The following is a 17,155-nucleotide window of genomic DNA, read 5'->3' as shown; positions in this document are numbered from 1 at the left end:
TATCAGATACGTCGTGTTGCTTGACAGGTTTACTCCCATTAACCACGCACACACCGGCCTGGACTGATTAACATGAACACAGCACTGGTAGCATAAAGTGAGTGGCCCTCGTCAATCAAAGCTGAATCTAATATCAATCAATCGTTATTTGTATAGCACCAATTCAAAACAAATGTTATTTCAAGACACAAAAGACTAAGTACAAACACTTATTCCTTATATTATGTGCGTTTGTATTATGTATTATATTATTATATACAGTGAAGAAAACATGCTGACTCTGCCCTGGGGATTTCAACCATATGCTTAAAAAGACACCATGCACAAAGATCAACTGCATAGAACATGAACAATATAAATATTTCTGAAATATTTTCATTTCTGAAGGTTTTTGTTTTGTTTTGCAATACATTAGAAGACAAGAGTTTCTGTTATTGTTTTTGTTAAACTTTAAACTTTGTTAAACTTTTTGTTTAACTTTATGGATAACTAAATATATTTTACTTTGAAAGAGATATTAGTGAAATATTAAATATTAGTGATATATTAGTTAATACTTTGTCCATATGGCACAAAATAAGAAGTTAAAATCATACAAGTATAGTTCTTATTTTGTTTTGCTATCAGTAGCTGCATGTATCACTGTAACAAGCAACACCAATAAAACAAGTAATGAAGAAACAACAACATATACTGCACATTAGTTAGAGACACATACCAGTATAAAGAACATAAAGTGACCTGCAGACTTTAAAGTGCTGCTCAGGGAGATAACGTGTGAGAGTATTAAAGTGTCACAGTGTTAGAGTATTGCACATATTTAACAGGTATATTGTTGTAAACTGCACATTTGTCCTTTAAAGCGCTACTTCGATTGCACATGGCTCTACTGCATACACAGACGTGTGAATGTATATTTCAGAGGGTTAGCATACATAGACAAAGAGTTTCACACCATCTTGTAAAAGGAAATCCTTTTCTAATCCCTGGGGAAAATTCGTTGCAGATAAGAGTTTATTAATGTCCCAGAATAAATGCAGAATTTAACTAGATAAAATAAAAATATCTTTTTGTTTTGGAGTAATTAATTAAATATGTCAACGACGGTTAAAAAAACATTAAATAAGATGCAGTAGCACAATATCAAAACCTGAGGGCAGTAGAGTAATAATAAACCAAATCCATGTTTATAAACGCTTCCGGTTGTCACTCTAAAAATCATGTCAGGAAGCTTTCATTGAGAGAAATATAAACGTTAATATTATCACATTTATCCTCTAGTTAAGTGCAGCTGTCTCATGAGTTTGATTTCAATGAGACGTTCATGAAAAGCGTTTCAAACGTCAAGATAAGCGAAAAAGAATAATATCACTTCCCGTGACAACTTTCAAAATAAAACATTTTGAAACCGTGTCTAAAAGAACAGGTCGGAACATGTTGTAGCCAGCGGACATACATTCATAGATGATTCAAACGCTGAAAGGATGTGGGCACTGCCTTACAAGAACTGGTTGTACGAGCATATACATGTTCTTTTATAGTAGACACAGCTGAGGGTTTTAGAATTTAACATACCTTAAACTCAGATTTTTAAATCTGCATTAATTATCCCAGAAATGATCACACTGATGTGAAACGATAGACAAACTCGACCTATTCTTATTTTAAGCTTAATAAATCAAATTCGCACGACAAATGAGCAGATAGCCTCCCCATAATAAACCCAGCAGGGAGGAAGTGCACAGTATCAAACATAGTAAACCCACATTAATAGTAAAATACAATTCTATTCATTTTATGAATGAAAACGGTTATGTTTTGATTATTTTCAGAGGAGTGAGGACGTTTAATAATTTACAAATACAGTGTATCCATGTGGGTAGTTCATCGACTGCCCAATCGCGGACGGCGCGTGCGGTTCGCAGCTCCTCTTCCTATTGGCTGGTGCGCGCGTCAGTCACGAGCGGCTCGTGGTAGGTTGCGCAGCAGGTGAAGTGTTGACTGTGGTTCATGGGGCAACAAACAGCAGCGTAGGCTCGCCGGGGGGACATCAATGGTGGAGTACGCGTCTGTTCAGGGAGAGGTCTGAGGAAGACCATTACTGGGGCTTACATGGAGAGCTGAGACTGAATATGAGGCAAACATCCTTAATGATGTACATATCTCCGGTTCTGCTTGTTATTTTCTATGTATTTATTGGATTTTCTGAAGCTGCACCTCGCATCCGCCCCTACGATGCGTCTCCTATCAGCAGGAAGCCCGGCTCAGCCTCCGACACCTGGGAGACCTTGCACACCGACATGCCTCCTCCTCTACCCGGGAGCAGCGTCTCTCTGGGGCCTTTAGCAGGACTCACACCGGCGAACGGCCCGACCACCACTACTGGCCCTATTTCTAAACCTGCGGCCACCTTCCCCCCCCGTGCACCGGACCCGACCACCACCAGAACTACTACCACCACCACCACCACCGCCCTCGATAATCGATTAATCTCAGCCTCTAAAAATGAAATTACAGCGCCGATTTCCAAGAGATCCACCGATGCTCAGACATCACTCTTCACAGCGGAGAAAACGCTGCAGACCATGGTGTCCATGGTCTCCCAGCGCACAGCAAACGATGCCTGGGCTGCAGATCATACTGGCACCTCAATAGAGAATAGTCAAGGTGAGAGTTTTTTTTATTAATATTTGCAGAGCTCCGGGGGAGAGCATCAACAACATGTGTTTACTGGAGAGCTGTGGTCAATCTAAAGAATTCAGGTCCAAATCTTAGCCGACACCGCTGGTGTTGAATTTGTGGGATGAATCCATTATTGAGGCACATTGATGTTCAAAAGAAAAAAACACACATCAGTGTCTGATATAGAGCCTGCTAGAAGGAGCAGGGTGGTCGCACGGTGGGTTTGACGCAGAGAGCGACTGAATAAACCAGATTACAACAATGGGCAGACCCCTCAGTTTACACGGTGAACCCCTATAGATCCATCCTATATCACAAACCCTGCAGTCTAATATCAGCGTTATTCATGCACCACGTATCCTCCGTGGATTTCGCTGTGTAGCCTTTATTATATTCCAGAGGCCTTTTATTATAGGATGCCACTGTTACAGTGGGCTGGAAAAAAGGGGGGGGGCTTTGAGGGGGTGTGAGGTTGATCCTCTTGTTGTTCATTCAATTTATCCAATCCATCAGCGCACACAGAGACCATACTGACCCGTGATGCCTCTTTGTTGAAGCAGGCGTGTTTGATACTGACAGGAAATTACAAGAAGCTGCTCACATAGCTGCTGCATGCCCTCTATTGTTGTTTGCTTGGCATGTACAGAACAAGGCCATCCAAGCAAAAATGGCCAGGCAGATCCAAGCAAAGCCATGAATGAGCAATGACGATGGAGCCCCTCCTCTCTCTCTCTCTCTCTCTCTCTCTCTCTCTCTCTCTCACACACACACACACACACACACACACACACACACACACACACACACACACACACACACACACCCCAGTGTCCATGTGGATGTGTTGTTCTCCTGCAGGGATCTAGAGCGGGTCATGGAGTGTTACAGGGAGGTCTGCTAAAGCCTCATGAGAGGAGGTCCCCCCCCTTGTGATCAGAACATGGAGCTCATTCATTCTCGCTTCATTTACTATGTATACTTGAAAGCAAATTCTGATAATTTATGTGGAATCCAAATAAAAATGGCTTCACATGTTCTCACTTTTTTTTAAAAATATTTTCCCTTTCAGTCCATGACCAGAAATGTCCACACAGTAGTCGTTCTTTATTCCAGCCCTCAAACAAGAACAGAAAAGCGAGACTCTCACATGAGATATTCTGACTGATATTGGCTCCTCGCATGTTTTTGACCCTTTGTTCTCCATGCTCCGCACCTCACCGCCTGGATTACCCTGAGTGAAAGGAGGGGGATTAGAAAAGATGATCAAACTGGCTGTTTTTGCCGTGCTCATAAAAAGCAGCAGGGCTGTGAACGTTGTGATGATGGGCCTCCTCATTGTAAACTAAACTCTGAACATGTGCATGAAGCAGGTCCGGTTGGATCTATTTCTTTGTTTCTTTCGTCCCTCTCATTCACACTTTTCTTTTTTCTTGTTCTGTTTGAGAATCGTTGAATCCTCAGTGATAAAACCCCAGCGTTTCTCTGCAACATAATATATATATTTTAACACAAAGTTAATACAGGATTAAGAGACATTAATTGTCATTATTTAGATTTTCCTCCAAGTATATCGTAACTCTTTTTTTTCCAGCGTGGTTGCTGAGAAGATTTGCTGCTTTTCTTTGTCTCGGTAAAACGTCTGAGTACGTGACGACGCTGGAAAGGAAGCTTCAATTTTCAGCATGTCAGGACATTACAGGAGTGATGGATGGAGCAGGCATTAGAAGAGCTACAGGTGAAGCACGGAGAGGAGTTCTGAATGATTCTCACAGAAAAAACCCCATCTTAATTCAACAGAAGGAAGAAAAAAAAATCCACACACACGTGGACCATATCCTCCTCATTACCGATGAATGGAGCCAAAATGGCGGCGTGTTGCCTGTCACTCTCCATAGTGAATCAGCCAGTGTTATTTATGGCTTAGTTTCTTTGGTCCCCTGAGTCTGAATGAAACCTGCGTCCTTGTCTGAGGTCAGACTCAGAGCTCATCCAGGATCCTCAGCGCTCGTCATCGTTGTAGCCTAAAGGTGTTTTACACGATGACATCACGTCAGCAGCAAAGGGCGTCACCTGAGTTAACGCCTCACATACAGTATGCACTCTCTGGCGCTACACACACACACACACACACACACACACACAGAGGAGGGGTGTTTTAAAAGCACCTCAGGTTTACGTTTCATACAGAGCTGCTGCGGTGGTCTGACACTCGAGCAGACATGAAAAGTGCAGTAATTGTTCCCACTGCTGGTGTTTTCTCTGTGGAAGCCTGAGAGGAGACGTGAGAGCGTGTGTCTGAACACCAGCCATGCTGTCGTTTTCACTTTACAGCAGTGGGACAGATAGGACTGAGGTGAACTCTTCTCGCCCTTCTCTCTCCACTACACACAGGTCCAGTCCAATCACAATCAAACCTGCTGTATGCCTTTCAGATCCCCCCCCCCCCCCCCCCTCATCCCACACACACACACACACATCCCACACACCTGGAGGACGCCTGCTTCTAACAATGAACGGCGGTGTGTGTGTGTGAGAGGTGAAAAGCGTTCAGCTTGGCTCACACATTCCCCGGCGTGATAGGCCCCGACGTTTCTTCGTCGGTGGCCTTTACTGTAGCTCAGCACGCTCCACAGGCTTGCATAACCACGGGCCTTTCTTGGTTACATAAAAAAAATCCAAGCAACAGTGGAAGAAGAGCGTAGTCTGAGTGGGATGGCCTCGGCTGAAAGGCAGAAACACCCAGCTGTCCTTTCCTCCCTATCGCTTCCTGCTCAACCTGCGTGCGTTCCACGTCTGAGGAACATTTATCAGTTCCATCTGAGATCTCCTCTCGTCCTCTGTTTCTCTTTGTTTGCCCCGCTCAGCACCAAAAGGAGACGCAGAGTCAGGCCTTTCACTCGTCACATGCCACACCTAACCTGAGATCAGATGAATAATAGATTGCCACTGCGTGCTCTACAGGGTCATCCACATGTGTGTCATTATATCCTGAGGCCTCGTATGAAGGGAACAGGAGCCGTGCTCGCCGCCGCTCTCAGTTTACCACGGTTCCCATGTTGACCCACCTCGTCAGCAGGTCCATTCAATAAGAGAAAACACATCTGAAGTTGCGGTGGTCTCTTTTTAAAAACGACCGCTGCCACACTTCAGTGTTCATTCTTACATTTTTAACCCTTTACGGGATACTCATTGAAATACTTTGAAATTCAAAAATGTATCCTCAGAGTGTTTTTGGGGGACATGACAGAACTTTATTTCTCTTATAACATTTTTCATACATTGTAAGTGTAATAAACATCGACAAAGTTACCATATTTGGTTCAAATGCCACAATAGCAGGGTCAGTGACGTAGGGTGATCTCTTCTGATTGGCTGAGTGAGGATCACATGATGAGTTTTGTGAAAAGCCTTATGAAGGGTTAACAGGAGCCAAACTGTAAACAGCAGTGTCCTCCTTTTACTTCAAACTGAGTCGTTCCCTGTTTGATTCCCCTCTCACATACAGCGCCCAACACCCTTCAACAGGTCACTGAACTGAGACAGTGTTCATGCAGGTCGGCTGTGGCTCAGTGGGTGGAGTCGGTCGTGGCTCGATCCCCGGCTCAGACTCAGCGGGGGCGTTTGAATGAGATGAGCTGTGACGAAGCGAAGGTGTCGGCCTCAGTGTGTGAAGGTGACGGTGGGACCTGACCAGGTCTCAAGACTAAGAGTCCATTCACACATTTAATCCTATAATATAACGTCTTGTCTTCTATGTTTCCTTCTTTACAAGCAGAAGTCCACGATGTGAATGTGATTCATGCACAATCAAATAAATTGTTCACATTTGAAATGTTCAGGTCACACATTGGCTGGTTGGCTCCATCAGCGATCAGTGTTTTTATACTCAGGATGGATCTTATTTGTGTCACTCAGATTCACCATTGTACACTTTAAACTGCATTTCATGATGAAAATCATTTTTTATTTTTTATCCATTTTCATTTGAGTTTCTGTCCATGGACTGGTGGACTTTTTGCTTTAGCTTCGTCTTCCAGCCGACTCATGAACCTGTTCTCCTCTGTCCTCGCAGAGACACTTTGTAACTGCAGCAGTGGGAGTGAGGGGATTTTGGATCCGGATGAGTGTGATGAGAGCAGCGGTCAGTGCTCGTGTCTGTCTGGCTACACGGGGCTCCAGTGCGACGACTGCGAGGAGGGATACTTCACAAACGGCACCAGCGGCTGCCTGCCCTGCGCCTGCGACTCGTACGGCGCCGTCAACCCCCTCTGTGACAGGTGAGGCTCTCTCTCTCTCTCTGTCTCTCTCTCTCTCTCTCCTTTGATGGGCTTTGTAGCTCGCCCTGGCGTACCTGTGACGGAGGCCATAGCTTCTGGTGTCTGTTTGAGCACCAACAGATGAGACTGCTTATGTCTTTAGATTCTTTTAGCGTGTTCGCAACTCCAGCCGAGTCACTGCTCTGTCCCTGCAAAAATCCAAACCACACCTCAGGAATTCTCGGTGGATATTGTTTAAAGGAAGAACTGGTCAGACTACAGAGGTCAAAGGTCAGGGTCACTGTGACCTCACCTCTGTCCTATGCATGTGAATGTGACGTATCGTTCCTGTGTTTCTTTGAATTCATGTGTCGAGAACCCCCAACCCCCCTCTCTCTGTTCTGAGAGAGAGAAGAGAGAGAAGAGAGAGAGAAGAGAGAGAGAGAGAGAGAGAGAGATGTACTCGAAGGTCTCATTTCTATCTCTGCTGTCTTTTTGTTATCAGTGTAATGAAGTGTCTCTGATACTCTCAGAGTACAAATATTCCTCCTGTCCCGTCCACAGCTTCCCTGTCGTCCTAAATTCTCTAAGGCTGCTGATTGTAGCTGATATATTACCACGACATGAAGGCAGTCTAGTTTAATGGGAGGACTTTTACATAAAGATGAATCTACAGAGAATAATCACAGCTCAATTGTGCAGTTTCCATCAGCCTCTGGAGCTCTTTGAGAGCCTCATAAGCTTCTTATTTTTCTCTCACAGCCGGCTACATAAGCGTTCCTTTCAATCTCAGCTCCATCAAACTTTTATTTATTTTTTTTCCAAAGCAACTGAAAGCTGTTTAATCAACTTAAAGTCTCAGATAAACCCTTCATTAACAACTTGCAAAGCGCCAGTTGCAACATAGCAGGCAGCACGCAAAGAGCCAGATATCGTTCTCACGAGATGGTGGAGACCAAAACAGAGCTTAAAGAAACTTCATGTAAGACTTGAGTTTAACGGCCTGGAAAACAAACCAGTTTGTCAAAGAGCCTTTTAATACCCATGTAACTGGCAGCTGGTTGCTATGTGATTTTCTTTTAGAAAAAGAAACTCGACTGGTGTAAATAATGCACAACATGGAGACTTTGACTGTGAGCAGAGCCTGGCACAAGTCAGCTCATCCATTAATCGTTCATTGTCTTTGGCCTGATTTGAAAAAAACAATTACTCTTAAATGTGTTGTTTTTTTTAAATGAACTTTTTTTTTTTTTGTTCCTTGAGTTCGCTTCATTCACGAGCACACCTCCTCATGGACTTCTTCTTCTTAGATACTGAGCCCAGAATTGTTCACTCAGAGTATAGCACATGTGAAGAGCCAGGTCGGGAGAATCTCGGGAGCGATCCTCCTGAAATGATCTCCATATTTTCAGAAGTGCAGACGTAAAAACGGTTGCCATTGGTGGAGTGGGAAGCTTGGGGAAGGGATGTAAACATTGAATCTTTTTTTTGTTACTATATTTGTAGAAAGCCAGTAAAGTTCAGGATGAGTGAAAGAAAAAGTGTTTTTTGGACAGGACACACAGACTGACGCTGCTGGTGTGGAGGTGATGGTCTCCGCAGGTTTCACTGACAGGAAGTCGTGTGTGTTAAGTGTTTGATGCTCAGCTGTTAGTTAGGACTCTTTCTTCTCCTGGATCCTTTTTAGAAATGATGAAGGTGACACTTCTTCTATAGGTAAAATGAATCACACTGTGGGAAAGAAAGTCTTTGCATAGATTGTTGATTAGGACAAAGTGTTAATGAACCGTATGTGCACACTTAAGACACTCTGCAGAGACTCTGTTTGAGAGACTCACGTGGGAGATGGCACCCTGTGGGCGAACCAGAGCCACTAACTCCAGCTCTGGAGAGGTCTTTCTTTGACTGGCTGCCGACGGGCCTTTCCTCACACTCCCATCTCTCGCAGTAGCCTGGATGTTGCTGCGGCAGTGTACGGGCGTTAACTGACACATGTGACACCCGACTGTGAAGCAGCCTGACACAGACGGAGAAGACAGAAACGCGTTGAAGGAGGTTAAAGCTTCTGTTTTTTATCATTCATGCGTGTCGTCATGCTGACTCGATACGTCGGCTGAGGTTGGACACGATTTGCATCCAAAAAACATGTGATTGGAATTCGTTTGCATGCCACTGTCTGATTGGTCCAAACACCTGCACCTGAATTGCTGTGCAAGCACGCAACAGTACAAACAGTGAGGGCACACCTATCTGTGAGTAAATGATAGAGGGATAATAGTGTGACTGCAGAGTGAGTTCATGATGACTGACGGAGCGCTGGGAGAAACAAGACGGCTAATTATGTCACTGTGATCTGAAACGAGTCATCACACCGTGAAAATTCATCCAGAGACGCAGATGCTTTCCTTCGCTGTGGTTTTTATTTTTTTGCATGACAGATTTTCAAAATAAAGGTGTGCACGGCCTCTGGAAGATGAGGTGTTTTTCTCGTGCGCCCTCGTCAGCAGCTGCAGTGCTAAACAGACTGTCTGCAGTGAATTAGTGTTATCTCATAAAGACTGAGACAAGCTGTTCTTTGGCTCAGATGTTCTGGATAGTGTTCATCATATCTTCACGGACCTGCACAATCGTGTTCTGTTCATTGGGTCGAGGGCCACTTTCCCCCCTGCAGACCGCCCAGAAGGCAGCAGAAGTGTTCAGATCCTGCTTCCCCGTCAGATTCCGAGCCAGGAGACAAAACAGCAGGCCGTGCATGCAGCTTCTCCACAAGTCGCCGGAGCTGCGACTTGGAAAGGAGGCTGCGTGTGTGGGTTAGGAACGTGGTAAAAATAGCGCCTGTACTTTCTGTCTCGAACCATGAAAAGGAATGTTGCCTCTTTTCAACAGTGTGTGGAGGATTTGTGTTGTCATACTCTGAAGAAGAAAAAAAAAACCCCTGTCACTGTACACATGCTTTTACATAAGCTGAATCCTGAAAGGTGAACCCGTTCTCATGTTGGGAGGTCTAAAATGCTGCGTTTGGAGCGGAGTGGGATGTAGGTGAAGGTGCATGATGATGAAGGAGGGTTATTTCAGGGCTTTCAGCGTTCTCACACACCTAATACAGCCCGTCTCAGACAGTCTGAGCCCAGCCTGCTCACTGCTAGCCCTGCTAGCATCGCTCTCAAGGCTCCCCACCCCCCGCCTCAGGAGCTTATCACTGTGAGTTATACAGATTAGCAAGCTTTCCTACCCCCCGGCCCGCTGCTTTAAGTTTCTTTCCCATTAAGTAATGAGCAGTCGAGCTGAGACGGAGCCAGGCGGAGCGTCAGTTGTGTCCTTTTACAGCGACCGTGAAAAAAGGAACAAACAACACAATGATTTTTACACGTGAGCTCAAATGTTTAACAACCATGGGGTTGTTTGTGAGATGGTTTCTGCCATCGTCCTGTCAGGACGCTGACACACGGAGGTCTAGTTTTCATTTAATAGAATCGTCCTCTGTCCGTCTGTGATGGACGATCATGCCTCTGAGAATGGATGTTCATGTCTAAGTCAGTGCGTTAGCTAGCTAGTGTTGACGTCTGCATCATTTCTGTACCTGGAACATGCTGGAGTCAGGCCCGATCGTCTGTTTAGTGTCAGTTCAGTTCAACAGGCGACTATAAGTCACAAAGCAGCTTCATTCTGACTCACCCCCCCCGGTCTTTGTATTTAATGGGATAAATTAAGCCTAAATGTAAACATCATGATGCAGATTAGTAAATAAGTAAACAGGCAAGCGTTGGCAGATGATGTCGAGAGGTACACATTGTTGAATGGAGGTCGAATTGATCCTTTCTGATGCGTTGGTAGATCTTAACGCTGTCTGACCTTGGTGACACGGCGTCCAGCAGACAGTTTGATCTGTCATGGACCGTCAGCTTCACAGCATCCGTTTATAAAGGGTCAGCATCGGGAGCAGTACATGTGGGAATCTTAACAGAACGGATCTAAAATCTTTTAATTATTATTTCATCATATTGATGTGTAATTGATCAATACAGCTTGGACTACAAACAGACACCAGGACAGTCCAGACACTGAGCCCTGTATTCATTCTCCATGTTATGGCAGTTATCGGAGATGAAGCTCACTGACAGAACCATGATGTGTTCTCTTTATCTCCACAAACAATGTGGCACCTTTATTTCCTGCCTCAGCGTTTTCTAGGAGATAAAAACACAAACAGAGGCAGTGGTGTTGTCTCCCCGTTAACCTCGACTCCAGGTCCTTGAGTCCAAAGGCTGAGTCAACCCTGAGGGTGAACAGAGGAGCCAGGCGGGGTCCTAACAGTGTGAGGACTTTGAACATCAGCAGTAACTGAGCTTCTACCTCGAAGAAGGACAAGTAAGCAGCTACAGAAAGTGAAAGTGGAGGGAAAACAAGGTCACGAGCTGACCAGTAAAGGGAAGGGGAGCTGCACTGTCACAGGGATAATGACAGAGTGTAATCATACATGCAGGGAGCAGATGGCTGCTGCTGTCTGCCTCAGTAAGAAAGACTCTCACGAGAGACGGACGATACACTTCAGGTAGAAGAAGAGCTGGAACAGCCTGAAGCAGCTGTCAGTGTATCACATGGCCTTTAATATATACCGAGAGAAGAGCTGATCAGTCCCTTATGATGTCACTCCATCAGCCTCATTTGTTATCAGGAGCGCTGATAGACACTCACCAATAGAGGCAGGTTCACTGTTAGATACCCGACTGACACACAAACAGTCTGCTCGCTGTGATGGAGCAGCCCCACAGTTTGTCTGAGGCATCATTACATAAGAGCACAACTGTATATATATATATATATATATGTATAGCTCAAAGGCAGACGGCGCTCTCTTGTAGAAGGCTCCCTCTCTTTTGATGTGTAACCAGGGATCTGGATGTGTGCGTGGCGTGTGGTATGACGTGATGCTGCTGCCTTCATAATCATCGCTGCAGTTTTTGACTCATTTGTTTTGGTATGGTCGTGCATTTGTCTGGATAACCGGCCAAATATAGACGACGTGACACCACAAGGAGATGTATTTTCAGCAGCTCGGATGGACTGTCTTAGAATGCTTATTTTCAGCTTGGTGAAACGTCAAGTGTAAAGCTGCGAGTCCTCCGTCACTCGCTGCAAATCAAAGAGGAATGACTTTGCTCAGTCAGTCAGCCGTCTCATACAGGAAGAAGAAAACAACGCAGGTGTGTCCTCTTAAAGCAAACACATGTGAAGTGTTTTTTCAGCATAAATAGAGTAGTTTAAAAGCCGGGCCTGAGGGTAACATGGAGTTGGGTGTTAATGACCAACAGGTACTAAAAGTTGTGGAGCTGCGTCCAGTAGATCTTTTAATCCGTGAACCACGGGACAGGCTGGGATGTGTGACACGTAATCTTTTAGGGCAAATAAGCCCGGGCAAAGTGCGTCCTGTAATGTTCTTGTTTCTGACAGCTCCACATTGTTATTCCAACGTCTGGCAACGTTACAGGAACAATCGCTACACTATGAAGCTTTTTAATGAACGGTGTATGTATGTAATGTACACACAGACAGTTACACTTAGTGACATCACGTAAATGTTCCTTAGTCTCCAGCTGCTTTTGTGTTTTTGTGTTGGACCAAGGCTTACCCTTCTGAACACAGCGCTACCCTGGCATTAAAAACAAGCTAATGGTCCATCCAATAATAATGTCCTTTTGTTTCACAGTTATATGGTGTTTAACACATATTGTAAAAACCCACATTTGGCTCATATTTTGAGCTTTTTTCCGAAGACTAAAACAGGAGTTCCAGATGGTTCTGTTCCTGGTGTGGTATATTAAAAAAAATACTTTCCATGATTATATTTGGGAGCAGTTTCTTCAGCGGTTGTTGGTTTTAAAAAAACCAGAATGTGTAGAAGGCTTCTCTGTGTCACAAACTTACAATAATACTCTGAGCTTGTTCAGAGTTGTTCCTTTTGGACCCATTACTCATTTAGACTCACGTTTTAACGAGTTTTAAAATGTATGTAAATCCCCTTTAACGTCATGTTTAGAGTAGAATAGGGGGCGCTGGTGGTCGCTCCTCTTGTACACAGGCTATAATCCTCCAAGTCTGACCTGAGCTCCCTATTCTCACTCTCTCTTCCTGTTTGTTCTACTCTATCCTCTGTCCTATCTAAATGACTCACTAAAAGTGACTCTTAATAATAATATGGTTTGATTGTTAAAGTCTGTTATTTGTAATGGGCTGTATACATGCCGTCTTTTCTTCTTACATTTGCTCCTTCTTTACACAGTAGATGATAAAAGAAGTGTCTGAATATGAAGTTGAGGCAGCTAGCTAACCAGCTGTAACATTTTACAACACCCAGTAGATCTCAGTCTGTATATCCAACCAGCAGGCTTCAGGCTCATTTTAGCTTGATGATTAACTCATCCTTCACAAGAACTGCTGATAACAACATGACCTATGCTCGATGTGTAGGTGGTTCAAGTCCACCTATAAGCTACTAGAACAGTGTCTGTGTTTGTTTATCTGTATCAATGACCCATTTCCTACTCTACAGGGGAAATGTACCACACGCTCGGGCTGGCATCAAACATCCGTTGTGAAAATGGGATTTGGACACATCACCATTATATGAAATGATTCATTTTATTTTGGTATTGAGGCTGTGCACACTCACAGCTTCATGTAACTGTGATGAGTCTGTTTGATATCAAAGTTCAGCCTGATTTTCTTTCTTCTTCTAGAATTTAAATTTAGATGTTGTGTGGTGGATGAGGGATAGACATTCATCCACAGCTACATGATAACTGTGAGGACTGGCTGTGAGTGTTGGATTCATGTGTAGATCACAAAGTGAAAGAAATTGGAGACACAAGTGCCCAACTTCCAACACGGTCAAAATGAGCTGTGTGTGTTTGTTTCACTGAAAAAGTGAAAAATCACTTTTGATGGAGTAGATTTCACACTTTCACACAAAACTCCTAAAAAAACCCAAAATGAACATTTGCCATTTTATTTCCATTTGGCAGCATGCCTAGATTTACTGGTTGGTTTTAAGGAGGTTGACTGCCAACTTTTTCCTTGTTGGTTATATGGACATTTAACAGCCAGACAAAGGTCAGAAATATAGATTTTTTGGGGGGGAGAATTTATTTTGCTAAGTGCAGCCTAAGTTAGCCGTAGCAGCACTGCAGGCCTTCGGTCCTCCTTGCATGTCAGTGTTCACATTCCTGTTCTAAATATAGTGAAGCACGATTGCTGTGGTTGATGTGCCAGTTTAACCTGTAGACACAGGCGACATTATTATCTCCATTTTTTACATCAAAACACTTCCAAACCGGCTGCTCCTACGAGATGCTGTCTGCTCAGTGTGCTGCTCTGGAGACATCTGCAGTCAGTGGCTGTGCTACAGTTTGAGGATAATGTTTGATTGGTTTCGAGTGTCAACATAAAATATTGATGTTAACTATCTCCAACTAATAATCGCCAGCAAGGGTGACAAAGTCTAACCGACAAAGCATGTACACCCCTGTTGGCACTAAACCCAGATTACAGCTTCGCTCATGAGATTGTTTTAATTTTTCACTTAATTGCTCTTAAATCAAAATTGAAAGAAATTCATGTTTGGCACTTAGATTATATTTTTTTCCCCAAAGACTAAAATGGGAGTACCACAGGGTTCTGTTCCTGGTCCTCTTCCTTAATGAACTGACTGGCCATAGTCATGCTATGTTTGTCACATGCACATGATAAAGTCTTCAGGTAGAACTAATATGTTTCCAAATCAAAGTCCTTAAATCATCAGTCTATGGCGTTCGCTGACATGCTATACACCTGTCCTCGTAATACAGATGAGAAATAAAACAAGAGAAATATTGAGACTACACATGGAAACAGAGTAAGACCATAGATATTTAATATAGTTTTTTCAACAACTAACTGAAACTCAGAAATGTTAAATGATTGGGGCTCTAAAGTCTGTCGTGTTTATCTTGGACGATGGACGCAGTCTCAGTGGGGTCGGTCATTGGTTTGTTAAGTGCCGTTTTGAAGCCCAACGATGTCTGTTGAAAATGTTGTCTCAAACTAACTTTGTAACAGACAAAGAGGTGGAGCTGAGATGGAGGCCGTTAGCCTTTTAGCAAACAGCTCCAATATACCCACCTGTCAGACACACCCCTAAGTATATAAACTGTCAGCTCTAATGTAATGAAACAAGATGAGTTAGTAAAAGAGTTCACCTCCGTACAGCGTGAGCCAGTGCACACATGATGTATTCACACCAAACCAGTTTTGAACTCTGACTGTAAACGTGTTGGATTTTTTCCCCTGTAAAAATGGACATTATAAATAAGTGTTTATGCGACTTCCAGGGTTTTTGCATGCAGCCACTAGAAAACTACTGGTTTCTTAAACAGCAGATGTTGCTTCTTGGTTTATACTATACAAGGCCACTTTAAACTGTTCTGTCTGCAAGCTGGTGAGGTGCTTTCTAAAAGTATTATCATTCATTATTACAAAATAAAACTGTTTCATTATTTGTAGCATCAACAGACATTTTGGTCTCTGACTTTTAAAAACCCTCTTCAGAAAACAGTGATCATCTGATTTCTCTTATTTTGCAGATAGTTATGAGTTTGCCAGCTAATATGTCCTGGATCAAATGTTGGACTTTGGATAATTCACTGATCAGTGTTGCTCGTGTGCACACGGATGTGGAAATACTCTAAAGCAAAGACCTAAAAACAAAAGCCCAAGCACATGAAATTCCCTCAGTGCTGGCAGCTCTTTGGAGGTGGCTGACGTGTGTAATCTGTCACAACACTAATGAGATTTCCTCCTCTTGTCCTCATAATGTGGCTTTCAGTCTCTCTACAAATCATGTGATGTAAGACAAACACACGCTGGTACCCCATTTGTTGAGGGAGGTCGAGCCAATACTTGACAGAAGCGGCGCTTTAACCTCTTGTTTCTGTCATTTGGTATCAGTTGTGTATTTGGGTCAGCTCCTGTGGGCATTGTCTGTAAGGCTTTCCTTTTGACAATACTGTATGAACGAGCCTCAGTCTGTAATGAAATATTGATTGTGGGTGCAGATGTTTCCGCCTCTGCATCGTGTGTCACCGTGCTGTGGATGCATCTTTGCCATCAATGTGTCTTTACTTTGCATCGATTGCGTTCTGTTTGTCGTACCGAGGGGAAAAACAGACATGTTTATGCTTTGACATGAATCCAAACTATCTGAGCTCACAGGGCCTTAAGTATATCAGCGTATGATGCCAGAAAATAAAATGTTTAGATCCTCAGTTTGCTGTTTTTTTTTTCTTATTTTTGGCCGACAAGTCTGGAAAACAAACGCACGCCCCAGGCATACCATCGAAGCAGGTCACCGTTTTAAAACAAAATCCAATGCAGCAACATCTGTTTTCAGTCGAGCATTTTGACTTCCGTGCGTTGCTGCTCAGAAATAAGGAAGCAGTGAACTGATTACGAGTGTCCTGCTGTCACTGGAAAGCAGCAGCAGCAGCAGCCTGCAGGGTCGGAGCCACATGTCTGAGTCCTGACTGATGGTGGCACTCAGCAGAGCTGCAGTCAGTGCGTGACTGGACTATCCCATCTGAGTCTGTGTGTGCTCGCTGTAGAAACGGAGACTTTAGACAGGTAAACATTTGTATCATCATGTGAAATATACAAATAGAGCTTGAGACATCTTATAAACGTCCATCATGCTATCAGGACGGTAGTGATACATGTTTTGTTACCAGTTTTAAAAAACAAGTTAAAAGATGGACAGTTGGACAGGCGTGTTGGTGTCAAACCAGTCTGTGTTTATTTAAACATGTTTAAAGATCTGCTGTTTTCACGTGTACAGTACTTCAGGCGTCAGGGGGGATGCACTAAAATAAAACCAAATGAAAATGTGAAAGGATTTCAAATTCTGAATCTTCCTGAAGCTTTGCAGTGTTCTCAGGTGAGCTCCCCCTGACTCCATGAAGGAGGTTTACGAGGGGGGCCGGCAGGACTAAGTCCGGGTCCAGTTTGGAAAAATGTGTCTGTTTGTGTTCACACATGCAGCGGGGGTTTTTCAGGAGTAAATAAAGAAAAAACCATAAAGACGTGTTATGAACTGTAATCTGTGAAAAATGAAAAGACAAATGTTTCCAGCTAATAACATGAAACTTTAAGACCTGCTGAATGTCTTCTCAGTCTCCGCCTCCTCAAAT

The 17,155-nt window shown here is 43.6% G+C and overlaps 2 protein-coding genes across 2 annotated transcripts in view; one reads left to right on the top strand and one right to left on the bottom strand.

The window, feature by feature from the left end:
* The first annotated feature begins 1,922 nt into the window (after positions 1-1,922).
* LOC306836773 (multiple epidermal growth factor-like domains protein 9) overlaps positions 1,923-17,155 on the top strand; it is a 38,015-nt gene continuing 22,782 nt past the window's right edge. Inside the window, exons 1-2 of the mRNA XM_079364060.1 lie at positions 1,923-2,667; positions 6,755-6,959. Coding sequence (XP_079220186.1) covers positions 2,133-2,667; positions 6,755-6,959 — 740 coding nt within the window. The 5' untranslated portion in view covers positions 1,923-2,132. The remainder of the gene's footprint in view (positions 2,668-6,754; positions 6,960-17,155) is intronic.
* araf (A-Raf proto-oncogene, serine/threonine kinase) overlaps positions 6,959-17,155 on the bottom strand; it is a 153,878-nt gene continuing 143,681 nt past the window's right edge. Inside the window, exon 17 of the mRNA XM_079363957.1 lies at positions 6,959-6,969. The gene's annotated coding sequence lies outside the window, so the exon portion shown is untranslated. The remainder of the gene's footprint in view (positions 6,970-17,155) is intronic.

The sequence above is a fragment of the Symphodus melops genome, assembly GCF_947650265.1.
Source record: "Symphodus melops genome assembly, chromosome: 1".
NCBI lineage: Eukaryota > Metazoa > Chordata > Actinopteri > Labriformes > Labridae > Symphodus > Symphodus melops.
The sequence above is the reverse complement of the archived record's forward strand: the minus strand, read 5'-3'. Positions and strand labels throughout refer to the sequence as shown.